The sequence below is a fragment of the Sebastes fasciatus genome, chromosome 8, assembly GCF_043250625.1.
Source record: "Sebastes fasciatus isolate fSebFas1 chromosome 8, fSebFas1.pri, whole genome shotgun sequence".
Taxonomy (NCBI): domain Eukaryota; kingdom Metazoa; phylum Chordata; class Actinopteri; order Perciformes; family Sebastidae; genus Sebastes; species Sebastes fasciatus.
In genome coordinates, this window is record NC_133802.1 from 2,236,907 (window position 1) to 2,251,036 (window position 14,130).

General features: G+C 44.7%; 2 protein-coding genes across 3 annotated transcripts in view; one reads left to right on the plus strand and one right to left on the minus strand.

Moving 5' to 3' along the window:
- Positions 1-14,130, minus strand: part of LOC141771945 (uncharacterized) — a 251,071-nt gene that overhangs the window by 56,181 nt on the left and 180,760 nt on the right. The window lies entirely within an intron of this gene.
- lamb2 (laminin, beta 2 (laminin S)) overlaps positions 1-14,130 on the plus strand; it is a 167,494-nt gene that overhangs the window by 53,369 nt on the left and 99,995 nt on the right. Inside the window, exons 22-34 of one of the 2 annotated variants that reach the window (XM_074642479.1) lie at positions 1,727-1,951; positions 2,073-2,290; positions 2,423-2,519; positions 2,910-3,091; positions 3,182-3,372; positions 3,657-3,841; positions 4,737-4,978; positions 6,144-6,347; positions 10,861-11,005; positions 11,115-11,322; positions 11,403-11,544; positions 13,481-13,657; positions 13,743-13,902. In XM_074642479.1, coding sequence (XP_074498580.1) covers positions 1,727-1,951; positions 2,073-2,290; positions 2,423-2,519; positions 2,910-3,091; positions 3,182-3,372; positions 3,657-3,841; positions 4,737-4,978; positions 6,144-6,347; positions 10,861-11,005; positions 11,115-11,322; positions 11,403-11,544; positions 13,481-13,657; positions 13,743-13,902 — 2,376 coding nt within the window. Of the gene's footprint in view, positions 1-1,726; positions 1,952-2,072; positions 2,291-2,422; positions 2,520-2,909; positions 3,092-3,181; positions 3,373-3,656; positions 3,842-4,736; positions 4,979-6,143; positions 6,348-10,860; positions 11,006-11,114; positions 11,324-11,402; positions 11,545-13,480; positions 13,658-13,742; positions 13,903-14,130 lie in introns of both variants that reach the window. The other variant, XM_074642480.1, reaches the window with a different exon arrangement.

The following is a 14,130-nucleotide window of genomic DNA, read 5'->3' on the forward strand; positions in this document are numbered from 1 at the left end:
CCCAGTGTTGGGTTGATTCTGACTCTGGGTCAGCTTGTTGAGCAGTGATCTCACAGAGAATACCACAATATAGTCCCACATTCAGGATGAACACACTGAGCCTGGCCTGTCGGAGCACCATCAGCTGTCTGTCAGCAGTCCGTCAGCTGTCCGTCAGCTGTCCGTCAGTCGTCCGTCAGCTGTCCGTCAGTCGTCCGTCAGCTGTCCGTCAGCTGTCCGTCAGCAGTCCGTCAGCTGTCCGTCAGCAGTCCGTCAGCTGTCCGTCAGTCGTCCGTCAGCTGTCCGTCAGCTGTCCTTCAGCTTCTGTCAGCTGTCCGTCAGCTGTCCGTCAGCAGTCCGTCAGCTGTCCGTCAGTCGTCCGTCAGCTGTCCGTCAGTCGTCCGTCAGCTGTCCGTCAGCTGTCCGTTAGCAGTCCGTCAGCTTCTGTCAGCTGTCTGTCAGCTGTCCGTCAGCTGTCCGTCAGCAGTCCGTCAGCCGTCCGTCAGCAGTCCGTCAGCTGTCCGTCAGTCGTCCGTCAGCTGTCTGTCAGCTGTCCGTTAGCAGTCCGTCAGCTGTCCGTCCGTCTGTCCGTCCGTCCGTCTGTCGGTACATTCTCAGGAACGCCTGGAGGGAATTTCTTCAAATTTGGTATAAATGTCCAGTTGGAATCAAGGATGAACTTATTCGATGTTGGTGGTCAAAGGTCAAAGGTCAAGGTCACTGAAACCTCACAAAACACGTTTTTTTGGCCATAACTGAAGAATTCATACAGTATGCTACTTATGACACTTTGACACAAATGTCTAACAGGATAAAATGATGAAGTGAGGACATGTTGGACAGACATGGATGTAAACTGACACTTGACTAGTTGGAGGAGGAATACCACCGTGAGGCCGTGATTCCGGTTTCTATTCCTCTCTCATCTCATCCTCCCTTCTCTCTGCCAACACAGCCCGACTCTCTACCTCTCCCCACCTTCTCATTCCTTCTTTCTCCAATTTCCTTCTGTTCTCTTTCTGGACTCAAATATTATTACAAGTATTTCTTCTTCTGAGTCTCACCTGAAGGGACATCAAACAAGATATAACAGAGAGGGAAAACAGCTAAACAACTCAAATAATGGTTCACTGACTAAAGAATCCAGTAGTCCTCCTGCTGTTGTTGAAGCTGTGTATATAGCAGTAGTTGATACCAGGATGTGTCCGTCGTGGTTACATCTGTCTGGGCTTTCCTGAAGCAGACTGAGATATCATGGAAACATCACAGAATGTTAATGTTATAGGTTATTATGTAATCACTAAGTAGAGTAACATGGCTCCTGAAGAAGGCTGTGATGCCGAAGACACTCACTAATGAGAGCTGGTTAACCCAACCCCACTGAGTGGTGATGCATAACTCAACTGATTCTAGTAACCTACTGTATTAACATGATCATGTTCATGTTTTAGACTAACATGCTTCTATCAATGGGAGTATCCACTGAAACCATTTCAGTCCCAGTCTGGGCCACATGAGGAGGGTCCACTCCTCCCAGACTACCGGTTGATTGATTGTGCTGCTGTACGTTCACAAGATTTCTGCTTCCTGTTGTTTCATACACTGTAAAAACATCCTGAGGCATCCTGTAGAGCACTTCACCCGGTCTTATTGTTCCAGTTCAAATGAAAGTAGCAATTATGTACTTATCATATTGTCTCATTCTAACTCTTGCTCTCTTTCCTTTTTGCTTTTTCTCCCAATTCAGGAGCCCGCTGTGAGGAATGTGCTCCGGGTTACTATGGCAACCCCTCTCAGCCCGGAGGGCGCTGCCAGCCGTGCCAGTGCAACAACAACATAGACATGTCAGACATGGAGGCTTGTGACAGGCGGACCGGAGAGTGCAGGAAATGCCTTTACAACACCGAGGGCGCCGTCTGTGGCGTCTGCAAGAGCAGCTATTTCGGAGACGCCTCCCGACGCAACTGCAGGAGTGAGTGACACGTTCACTGGAAGAATCTACAAAAAGAAAAAGCTCTGGCTAGCATGTTAATGTTGTTATTATTATTATTATGTATATTATTATGATGATGCATGCTTTTTTTGCCCTTCAGAGTGCACATGTAACTTCCTGGGTACTGACCGCGGCCAGTGTATGGAGCGTGAGGACTGCGTGTGCCAGCGCGCCACAGGGCAGTGCCAGTGTCTACCAAACGTCATTGGACTGACATGTGACCACTGCGCCCCCAACCACTGGAACCTGGCCAGCGGGAGGGGCTGTGAACCCTGTGGCTGTGATCCCAACAACTCAGTCACCTCCTCATGTAACGAGGTAGGGTACAGTTGGACCTGAACAGGATCAGATGAGAAGCACATCTCATGACGCGCTGCATTCATTCACCTCAACAGAAACTAAAGACACTCACGCGTCGTGCTTCTATTTTTCTTTTTCTCTGTTGTGCAGTTCACTGGGCAGTGTCAGTGTCGTGACGGCTTTGGTGGGAAGACCTGCACAGACTGTCAGGAGAACTACTGGGGAGACCCCAGGACACAGTGCAGAGGTTAGAAACATGGAGACATCATGCATGCTCTTACGAAACGGTGAAGTAGTTATGAACATGATGAAGAGACCAAAGGATTCAATGCAGAAGTGAATGTGTCCAGTATAGAGCCTCATAATCAATAAACAGCAGTTACATAGATACATATGTGTAAACAAATGTGATGTCCTCATTATAAGCTCAGTCCTGTTGTTCCATATTCCCTCCTCCTCCTCCTCCTCCTCCTTCTCCTCCTCCTCCTCCTCCTCCTCCTCCTCCTCCTCCTCCTCCTCCTCCTCCTCCTCCTCCTCCTCCTCCTACTCCTACTCCTCCTTCTCTTCCTCTTCCTCTTCCTCCTCCTCCTCCTCCTCCTCCTCCTTCTCCTCCTTCTCCTCCTCCTCCTCCCACCAGCTTGTGACTGTGACTGGCGTGGCATTGAGGCCTCTCAGTGCAACCGGGTGAGCGGCCACTGTGTGTGCCAGCAGGGGGTGTCGGGTGTCCGCTGTGACCAGTGTGCCAGAGGCTTCTCTGGCCAGTTCCCCCACTGTCAGCCCTGCCACCAGTGCTTCGGGGACTGGGATCGCATTGTGCAGGTGTGGTCCTCAGTCAGCAGTGTGATATATTGAATAACTGATTACGAGACAACCATAATCTTTCTCTCCATAATGTTGTCTCATGATCAGGACCTTGCGGTGCGTACCAAGGCTCTGGCAGAGCGTGCCCACGAGATTCAGACCACTGGGCTTACTGGGGCCTATGAAAAGGCCTTCAGAGACCTGGAGCTGAAACTGGCACAAGCTCAGGGCATTGTCAACGCACGCAACGCCACCGCTACAGCGGTCGCTACCCTGATGGAGCTCATTGAAGATCTCAGGTACGGCTGTTACATCCCACTGCATTATAAGAGTGAAAATATCCATCTGAAGTCATTCTGTCTGTCACATCAGGTCGCAGTGTCCAGATAATAATTATAATAATAATAATAATAATAATAATAATAATAATAATAACAATAATGATAATGATACTTGATTTTGGAATTGTTTTGAAAAAAAGAAAATCTCCCTTTTAGCAGATTTATTCAATTTGAAAGTAGATTTAAAATCATATCAGGATTATAATGTACATCCCCCAACAAGCTGTTGTGTTGCCCTGCAGAGCGCAGATCGGTGAGACCACTGACACCCTAAACCGTCTGGAGGGAGACCTAACCATCGTCCAGGACAGCAATTCTGAGGCCAGCAAGGAGCTGAGTGCTCTGGAGAGAGAGGCTAAAGAACTGAACCTCACTTCAGAGCAGCTGCACCGACAACTGGACGTCCTAAAAAACTCCAACTTCCTGGGTGATTATTCAACCATTCACCCTCTTACTGTCCACACTCTGTTCCTACTCAAGATCCCTCACAGTAGGGATGTTAATAATTAACCGTTTAACCGTTAACCGACATTAAGCATCGCAACCGATTAACGCTTAACGGTTAAAACGGTTAAAAGAAATATTAATAATCAATTAAAAAGCTGAGAAAAACTCGTCACTTGAAAGGGAAAAGCTGGTCCACCTTAAGAGTCTGAGCCAGCGTTACAGATACAGGAAGTTGGCTCCCGTCTATAGCTCGCTTGAGCGGAGGAGATGTAGCCTCATAGCATTTATTCACCGACAAATAAACTGTCTGCTACAGCTACATTCACAGCTAGAACCCCACCGACAACACAGCCGGTCGGAAACCCGCTGAAGTTACGCCCCGCTGACAGAGTGTATGTGTGTGGCTACAGCGGGCACGGAGCCACCGGCAATGCTAGCAGCTGCTAATGTAGCACAAACACACACATTGTTTGTAGGACAATCGCTATCGTTAATCCGGACAGACAGAGTGTTGTTACGCCGGGCAGACACACAGCGGACAACCTGCTAAACAGAACTAAATGTGCGGTGGAGACCTTTACTGGGAAAGTGGCTGCCTGCTAAATTAACGCTCCCGTACTGGTGAACTGGGGACTCAATTGTCTGTTGTCCTCATACCCTGCAGCTGGCGCACCGCTGCATGCGAGGCACAAATCTTGTCGATTAACAGTTAATAACATTTTTCAAAATTAGCCTCCCTACCTCACATGCAGCATCATTATTCCTAATCCTCTTCCCCTGTTCATCACTGAGTCAAGCATCTGTAATCCCTAATAATCCTTGAATGTACTCCAGCACCAGTTGGATTAACTTGATATGCGGTGTGTGCCCTCTAGGCGCGTACGACAGCATCCGTAGCTCCTACAACAAGTCTCGAGATGCGGAGCGGCGTGCCAATCAATCAACAACCACCAGGCCCAGCACGGTCAGCCAATCTGCAGACACTCGCCGCCGCACCGAGCGCCTCATCAACGCCAAGAAGGACGACTTCAACCGTAAAAATGCTGCCAACAAACGTGCGCTTGGAGACCTCAACACCAGAGCACAGGGCCTGGACATGAAGAAGATCAATGAGAAGGTTTGAGAAGCTGGTAGTACTGATAAAGTGTGATAACGTTATATATATATACGGACATACAAAGGCCCAGAGCAACTACAGAAGCAGTGAAACTTTTTCAGGCCTGCTGGTACACTGCATGACGGATAAATCAGTTGTAATTCCTTTTTATGCCCTCAAGGGAAAACACAGCATCAACAGACATAATCTTCTTTCAGCTTGTCCGCTAGTTTAAGATAATACACTTTATTCCTATTTTTTACTGTCCATAGTTCATAGGGGTTACATGTATCTCTGTTGTGCTTTGTCTCTGTCCACTATTTGTATTGAAATTCACATTAAACAACCTACAAACATACAGACAATGGAGTAGAAGCGCTGCTGGGTCTCTGTGGTGATTACATACAGGTGCTCTTTGGATCCTTCAGGTGTATTGGGCTCATTCAGTCTTGTGTAGGGCTCATTGTGAGGAGTGGAATATGGTCTCAAAAAATCACAAAATGCAAGTCTCCCTCAAAAATAATCTGAGGCACACTGTAGTGTTTGAACAAAATAAAAATGCCTTTACTGTGTCACTGGACAGTGACCCTGATGAAGACCTATGTTGGTCGCAACGCGTTGGTCATTTTAAACAATCATTGCCATGTAAAATAAAGGCATTTTAATTTTGTTCAAACACTACAGGGTGCCTCAGATTATTTTTGAGGGAGACTTGCATTTAGACCATATTCCACCCATGGAATGAGCACTTCACAAGACTGAATGAACCTACAAATATACATTTAAATATATGTTTTAAAAGCACTACAGTCCAAAGCTGAGATGGCAGTAACTGCTACTCCACTGATCTAGTTATATCTCCCATCATGATTGAATTTAGCTACTGCTTGAGTTCATTGTGTGGAATTCCAAAATGAAGATGTTGGTTTATCAAAATGAATATTTCCTCTATGACAGACAGCAGCTAGGTCACTTTAGTTGTAGCTGTAGCTAAGGCTAGCCTTGTCTGTCTCTCTGAATGACAGTATGATGAAAACATTCCTCTATGATAATATATTTATTTAGATGATAAAAGAGAACAACACAAAGTCACACGCTGGTCTTAACTCAGTATTGACCAAATGTGTATTTGTTGCCTGATAATTTCCATACGAATAACAGTTCACATGTTCACCTGTCCCAACAGGTTTGCGGCGCTCCGGGTGATGCTCCCTGTGAGGAAAGTCCTTGTGGGGGTGCAGGTTGCCGTGACGATGAAGGGAACCGTCACTGTGGAGGCCTAAACTGTAACGGCGCTGTAGCAGTAGCTGACAACGCCCTGGAGAGAGCCAAACACGCAGAGAAGGAGCTGAACAAGGCTATGGGAGAGGTGGAGGGACTCTATACCAAGGTATGGACATCTGTCAGGCAACACCACGTACTGATGGCAACATGTCTCTGATATTATACAGTACAGGGAGGAAATCATCATAATAGAGGAGGCAGAAGAAGCTTTTTGTCCTCTTGTCATTAGACCTGAATGGAATGCAGATGTTCTAGCTGAATCTAGTGTTATATGTTCCTTTCCTTCTTCACATTAAAGCTAGGGTCGGTCATGTTGGGAAACTATAACAAGAGTACACTAGATTTAAAAACATAATCCCAACTATAAACCAGCCCAGTGATGCCAACTCTTCTCCAATGAAAGCAGCTAGCAGCACTAGCTCCAGAAGTCCCTAAATCTAGAGAGAAAGTCTCCAAGTCATCAACACTGACAGTCTGTCCCTCCAAAGACACTCCCATTAAGAACATTATCATTAGGTAGGTAGACAGGTAGGTAGACAGGTAGACAGTCCGTCCCTTCAGGTCTCCCTCCAAAGACACTCCCCCAACATTATCATTAGGTAGGTACACAGGTAGGTAGATAGGTAGGTAGACCGGTAGGTAGGTAGACAGGTAGATAGGTAGGTAGACAGGTAGACAGGTAGGTAGACAGGTAGACAGGTAGGTAGACAGGTAGGTAGGTAGACCGGTAGGTAGGTAGACAGGTAGACAGGTAGGTAGACAGGTAGGTTGGTAGACAGGTAGACAGGTAGGTAGACAGGTAGGTAGGTAGACCGGTAGGTAGGTAGACAGGTAGACAGGTAGGTAGACAGATAGGTTGGTAGACCGGTAGGTAGGTAGACAGGTAGGTAGACAGGAAGGTAGGTAGACAGACAGGTAGACAGTCCGTTCCTTCAGTCCTCCCTCCAAAGACACTCCCCAACATTGTCATTATGGACGTAAACAACCAACATGGCTGCTATTAGTACTCACAGCTGTCAAGCTAGCAGCTGGTGGAAGACAGGTAGACAGGCAGGTAGTCCGTCCAATCATTTCATTCCGGCCAAATTAAATGTTTGGACGGTTTATTACAGTCCTGACAGCCACAGGTACCAGATTTGTTTCTTCTTTTTGTCAAAAAGGTATTTGAAGAAGATCACCAACTCTAGCTCTAAAAGGGAAACCCTTTAAAGTGTCTTTTATTTCTATTTTTGACACTTTGTGGAGTTCTTATAGTTTTACACTAATTCAAATCCATAGTTGTTCACTTTCATTTAGTTGCAGCATCCCTTCGCAGCACACCACGGATTGAACCTCTCAGAATGGAGTGAGGAATTATGGTACGTGTCCACAGGGGCGTTTTTTATCGCGAGGGGACGCGACGCTTCCCAACATTGGACGCTTGGTGTGCTGTCCCTAGAAACAAGGCACTCAGCTCCTGATTGGACGAACGCTTTCCCGCCGTTGGCTGCTGCTCCCAGCTTTCAAACCGGAACCAGTATGGAGGCTCGTTTGGAAACTTTCTTCTCTTATTTCACGTAAATAGTTCACTGAAATGTGTTTCTGAAAACATTTGAGGCGAGAAATAATCCATGCAGTTGCTGAATCTGTCTTTATTTTGGCTCGACAACGTTTAGTTTAAAAGATTATCGGGAGTTTCGAGAGGCGGCGAGTCGCGTGATGCCCGTGATTTGCATAAAGTAGCCAAGACCTCAACTTTATGCAAATAAGGACCGGGCGTCGTGACGCCTAGTCTCTCGAATCGCGACGCCACGCTACCGGAATGCATTGCGCGGCTGCTAGCATAGACAATGAATGGGGAGCGTGGAAAGCACGGAGCCTGTGGACACGTACCGTTAGACTCAGACTTCGGCACAATTCCAACCCCCCCCCCTAAACCCTCTCCCTACCTACTTCCACTCCGTTTGCACATTCGCGTTGAGGGTCCGCCATATTAAGTGCCATTCCAAACCAGTTAGCGGGGAGTGGAAGTGAGTTATAAAACCCTCCAACAGCGAGCTGCATCGATGCCGACTTAACCAGCTGCCCTTACTGACGACGTGCAACTACCAGTACAAACATTTACTTGTAAACTGCTCAAACTGATAGACATTTAATTTATTCTACTTTATTGTCAACAACATAACGTAAATAGATTGTATTTAGGATCAAATATACCCTTGTTTAATCTAGAGTATACATACATACAACATATATTTATTCTTTTTTACTCTATCAGGAGCTATAACACCATCATTTATTATATCTTCAACTGTGGAATACTGACTTAACAGTTCAATAATGTAGTGCATTCATTCAGCTATGCAATAATCTGGTTTGCTCCGGCATTAACACTGCATTTATTTATACAGAACATTTAAACTAATATTCTTATTTTACACTATTCTTGAATTTTTATAAATGCGTGTAGTTACATCATTTGCATATATCTTATTTTTCAGCAGTATTATTTGCACTGCTGTTATATACAGCTCTGGAAAAAATTAAGAGACCACTTCAAAATGATCAGTTTCTCTGGTTTTACTATTTATTGGTATGTGTTTGAGTAAAATGAACATTTTTGTTATATTCTATAAACTACTGACAACATTTCTCCCACATTTCAAATAAAAATATTGTCATTTAGAGCATTTATTTGCAGAAAATGACAACTGGTCAAAATAACAAAAAAGATGCAGTGTTTTCAGATCTGGAATAATGCAAAGAAAACAAGTTCATATTCATTTTTAAACAACACAATACTAATAGTTTAACTTAGGAAGAGTTCAGAAATCAATATTTGGTGGAATAACCTTGATTTACAATCACAGCTTTCATGCGTCTTGGCATGCTCTCCACCAGTCTTTCATATTGCTGTTGGGGGACTTTATGCCACTCCTGGCGCAAAAATTCAAGCAGCTGGGCTTTGTTTGAGGGCTTGTGACCATCCATCTTCCTCTTGATCACATTCCAGAGGTTTTCAATGGGATTCAGGTCTGGAGATTGGGCTGGCCATGACAGGGTCCTGATCTGGGGGTCCTTCATCCACACCTTCACTGACCTGGCTGTGTGGCATGGAGCATTGTCCTGCTGGAAAAACATTCCTCAGAGTTGGGGAACGTTGTCAGAGCAGAAGGAAGCAAGTTTTCTTCCAAGACAACTTTGTGAAGGACGCATGAATCAAGCCAAAGTACGAAGACAAATCTGCCCGATTCCAGCCTTGCTGAAACACCCCCAGATCATCACCGATCCTCCACCAAATTTCACAGTAGGTGCGAGACACTGAGGCTTGTAGGCCTCTCCAGGTCTCCGTCTAACCATTAGACGACCAGGTGTTAGGCAAAGCTGAAAATTGGACTCATTGGATTCATCAGAGAAGATGACCTTTCTCCAGTCCTCTATGGTCCAATCCTTATGGTCTTTTGCAAACTTCAGCCTGGCTCTTCTTTGCTTCTTTGGTGCTCTGACAATGTTCCCCAACTCTGAGGAGTGTTTTTTCCAGCAGGACAATGCTCCATGCCACACAGCCAGGTCAGTGACGGTGTGGATGAAGGACCCCCAGATCAGGACCCTGTCATGGCCAGCCCAATCTCCAGACCTGAATCCCATTGAAAACCTCTGGAATGTGATCAAAAGGAAGATGGATGGTCACAGGCCCTCAAACAAAGCTGAGCTGCTTGAATTTTTGCGCCAGGAGTGGCATAAAGTCCCCCAACAGCAATGTGAAAGACTGGTGGAGAGCATGCCAAGACGCATGAAAGCTGTGATTGTAAATCAAGGTTATTCCACCAAATATTGATTTCTGAACTCTTCCTAAATTAAAACATTAGTATTGTGTTGTTTAAAATGAATATGAACTTGTTTTCTTTGCATTATTCCAGATCTGAAAACACTGCATCTTTTTTGTTATTTTGACCAGTTGTCATTTTCTGCAAATAAATGCTCTAAATGACAATATTTTTATTTGAAATTTGGGAGAAATGTTGTCAGTAGTTTATAGAATAAAACAAAACATTTCATTTTACACAAACACATACCAATAAATAGTAAAACCAGAGAAACTGATAATTTTGAAGTGGTCTCTTAATATTTTTTTCCAGAGCTGTATGTTTCTTATTTATATTTTCTCTATTATCTATATTTCTCTATTTTTCTCTATTTATATTAATATTCTAGAACGGGACCAAAACGTAACTCAATCCCCCCCCCCCGGGGATCAATAAAGTATTTCTGATTCTAATATTTATTTCCTTGCTGAAGAGAGGGAAGTGCGTCCCAAATTGCCTGCTGTATTTCTACCCTCCACCTTAAAGAAGGAGCTTCATTGAGCTGTTAGTGTGACTACAAACGGAGTTCACTCCGCCACGGAATGGGAGGGTGGAGGGGCCGGATTGGAATTGGGCCTCAGTGTGTTTTGAGTGAGCAGTGCAGCTGCATTCTGGGAAATATGTGCAAGTGGGCGCACTAAAATAACTAAAGCGGAAGACTTTATCACATAAACAATTCTTCTAAAATGCCTTTAAGAAGTTATGGTGAATAAGTTGTGTCTGTCAGCCTTTTCTGCCTCCTTCTATATTCTATATATTTCTGCATTCATTCAGGTGGCAGACGCCAAGACTAAGGCAGAGGAGGCCAAGGGTAAAGCCCAGGCAGCTCTGGACAAAGCCACCGCCACCAAGAACAAAGTGGAGCGCTCCAACAATGACCTGAGAGACCTCATCAAACAGATCAGAGACTTCCTCACCCGTGAGTCAGACAGTCTGCTGGCTTCAGACATTATGATGATGAGTTAACCAGGAACATGTAGAGTAGTCACGTTGTCAACGCTGCCACCTGTCCCATCTCTCTCTCCCAGAGGAAGGCGCAGACCCAGACAGCATCGAGGCAGTGGCCAACCGTGTGTTGGAGCTCTCCATCCCTGCTTCGCCCCTCCAGATCAGACATCTCGCCGATGAAATCAAGGAACGGGTTCGCAGCCTTTCCAACGTGGATGCCATCCTGCAGCAGACGCAGGACGATGTCCGCAAGGCAGAGCAACTGCTGCTGGATGCCAAGAGGGCAAGGTAGTGAGAATAGAGTCATTCACTAACAAAGAGCAGTCCATGTGTGTTCATCGTGTCTAAAACTGCTCATCGTTGTTCAGGCACAGTGCTGAGGGGGTGAAAGCCACAGCAGAGACGGTGAAACAGGCCCTGGCTGACGCTAAGACCGCCCAGACGTCAGCAGAGAAGGCCATAGCCAGAGCCAAAGCGGACATCGGAGACACTGAAGCCCGACTGGCACAGGTAACCATCCAGTGTGTGTGTGTGTGTTTGTGTGTGTGTGTTACTGCCCCACAGTATGAATAGCCATACCTGTACAGGTTGTTCTACATGAATCACTCAGTGTGTGGCCAGGTGCTCAGAGTTTAGGCTTAGATTTAAAGTTGGACCATTGTTGCAGATATTTTGTTCACCAAAGTTAAGGAATAATCAGTGTTTTATATCACACTGGGCCAGCAGACAAGGACTCGATAGCAGGACTCCAGACACAGGACGGTATAATAAAGCGTCTTTGCTTGCAGATTGGTTCAGTACACAGGTAATCAGTCCAAGGCAAGCAAAGGGATCAAAAAACACAAGAGAGGCACACGAGGAACAAAGGCTGGAACGCTGACATGGAAGAACAGCATTAGGAGACACAAAGACATCTTCTGTCCAACCATGCCAGGTGTACATGCATATAGTTGATGTTTGTCCTGTTATATACCTGTTACCCCTTCACTAAATGTTGTAGATGAATCTCTCCTCTAATTAACTAGGTTATTATCTATTATGAAAATGTGACTTTAAAACTGCTACAATCAATATTTTAGGGCTATCAATTGATTCAAATATTTAATAACCATTAATTGCATGATTGTCCATAGTTAATCAGGATGAATCGCAAATTAATCGCACATTCTTTTATCTGTTCTAAATGTACCTTAAAGGGAGATTTGTCAAGTATTTAATACTCTTATCAACATTGGAGGGTCAATTATGCTGCTTTATGTATGTATGTCTATATTTATTATTGTAAATCAACTAACAACACAAAACAATGACAGATATCATCCAGAAACCCTCACAGGTACTGCATTTAGCATAAAAATATGCTCAAATCATAACATGGCAAACTGCAGCCCAACAGGCAACAACAGCTGTCAGTGTGTCAGTGTGCTGACTTGACTATGACTTGCCTCAAACTGCATGTGATTATCATAAAGTGGGCATGTCTGTAAAGGGGAGACTCGTGGGTACCCATAGAACCCATTTACATTCACATATCTGGAGATCAGAGGTCAAGGGACCCCTTTGAAAATGGACATGACAGTTTTTCCTCGTCAAAATTTAGCGTAACTTCAGAGCGTTATTTAACCTCCTTCATGACAACCGATGGATTCATCAGATTCTCAGATGATACCAGTATCTTCACTCTAGCTTTAAAACTGAGCCGCTACAACCTAAAAATCACAAGTTGCGTTAATAATAATAATAACGAACAATACACGTTAACTTTGACAGCCCTCATTTTTATATTAACAATGGATCGGATGAGTGTGTGTAATGTGAAAGGTGTATCTTGCAGTGACCCACAGAGAATTATCAGCCAACTCTGCAGTCCCACGCAGCTTTTTAGCGTCTTTTAGCTCATTGTTTTGGTTTTACGGCCCACAACATTACTGTTTTGGTTTAGTCTCACTGCTCTCATCAGTGTTGTTTTCTGCCACAGTGAACATAGTGGAGCAGTTAGCAGCTAAAGAGACTAAATATTTCCTTCAGGAGCTAAAAGTGTGTGAATATTGTACTGACATTCATCATTGGCCAGAAACACAACTTCAAATCTGCTAGATGTGTAAATATGTCATTGTTTGCTAACAAGTTTGTCATATCAACTTTAAAGGTGATGATATGTCAGTGTTTTTTTCCGCTGTCCCCGAGTGGCTAAAAAGTCTGTTAATGCAGGTTTAATTTACAGGTACGGTAATTATTATAATAATTATTATACAGCATTACATGGTAACAATGATAACCATATGTAGACAGGCTAGTGCGTCAATGATTTCTCTAAAATTATGTTCAATGTGCATTCAAAAAACACAGATTGTATCATCATACTGACACATAATGAAAACATAATGCTTAATCCAACACAAGCAAACCCTGTCACGATACAATTCACTTTGCATTCTGTCCTCAGATTGAGTCAGAGACGTCCAGCAGCGAGAAGGACCTGACTGATGCCATGGACCGCCTGGGCACGCTGGGACGGGACATCAACGCCCTTAAGACCAAACGGGCCAACAACAGCATGGCAGCGGCCCGGGCAGAAGAGACGGCCACCATGGCCCGAGACAAGGCCAACGAAGCCAAGCAGGTCTGTATCTGTGTGTGAACACTTGTCCTTGTTAAAATCACACACAGCGGTAAAGACAACTCTCTCTCCTGTCTCCTGTCCTCAGATTCTAGACGGCCAGCTAACAGATAAATACCATGAGGTGCAGCAGCGGGTCGACACAAAGGCCAAGGCTGTGCAGGACGCCAAGAAAAGAGCAGAGAGCCTCAGAGATGAAGCAAAGGAGCTACTGAGAGACGCCCAGAACAAGCTGCAGAGGCTAGCAGGTGATTATTATTATATATATCTGTGTGTGTGCGTGTGTGTGTGTAGATGAAGAGATAGGCAGGGTTTATGGGTCAGACATTACTCCTCTATATCTTTATATAGACAATAGTTGATGATATATTAATGCTGATATCATAGACTCAGGTAGACATTACTCCTCTATGCCTTTACATAGACAATAGTTGTGTATGTTTATGTTTATTTGTTTCACACATATAAAACGACAA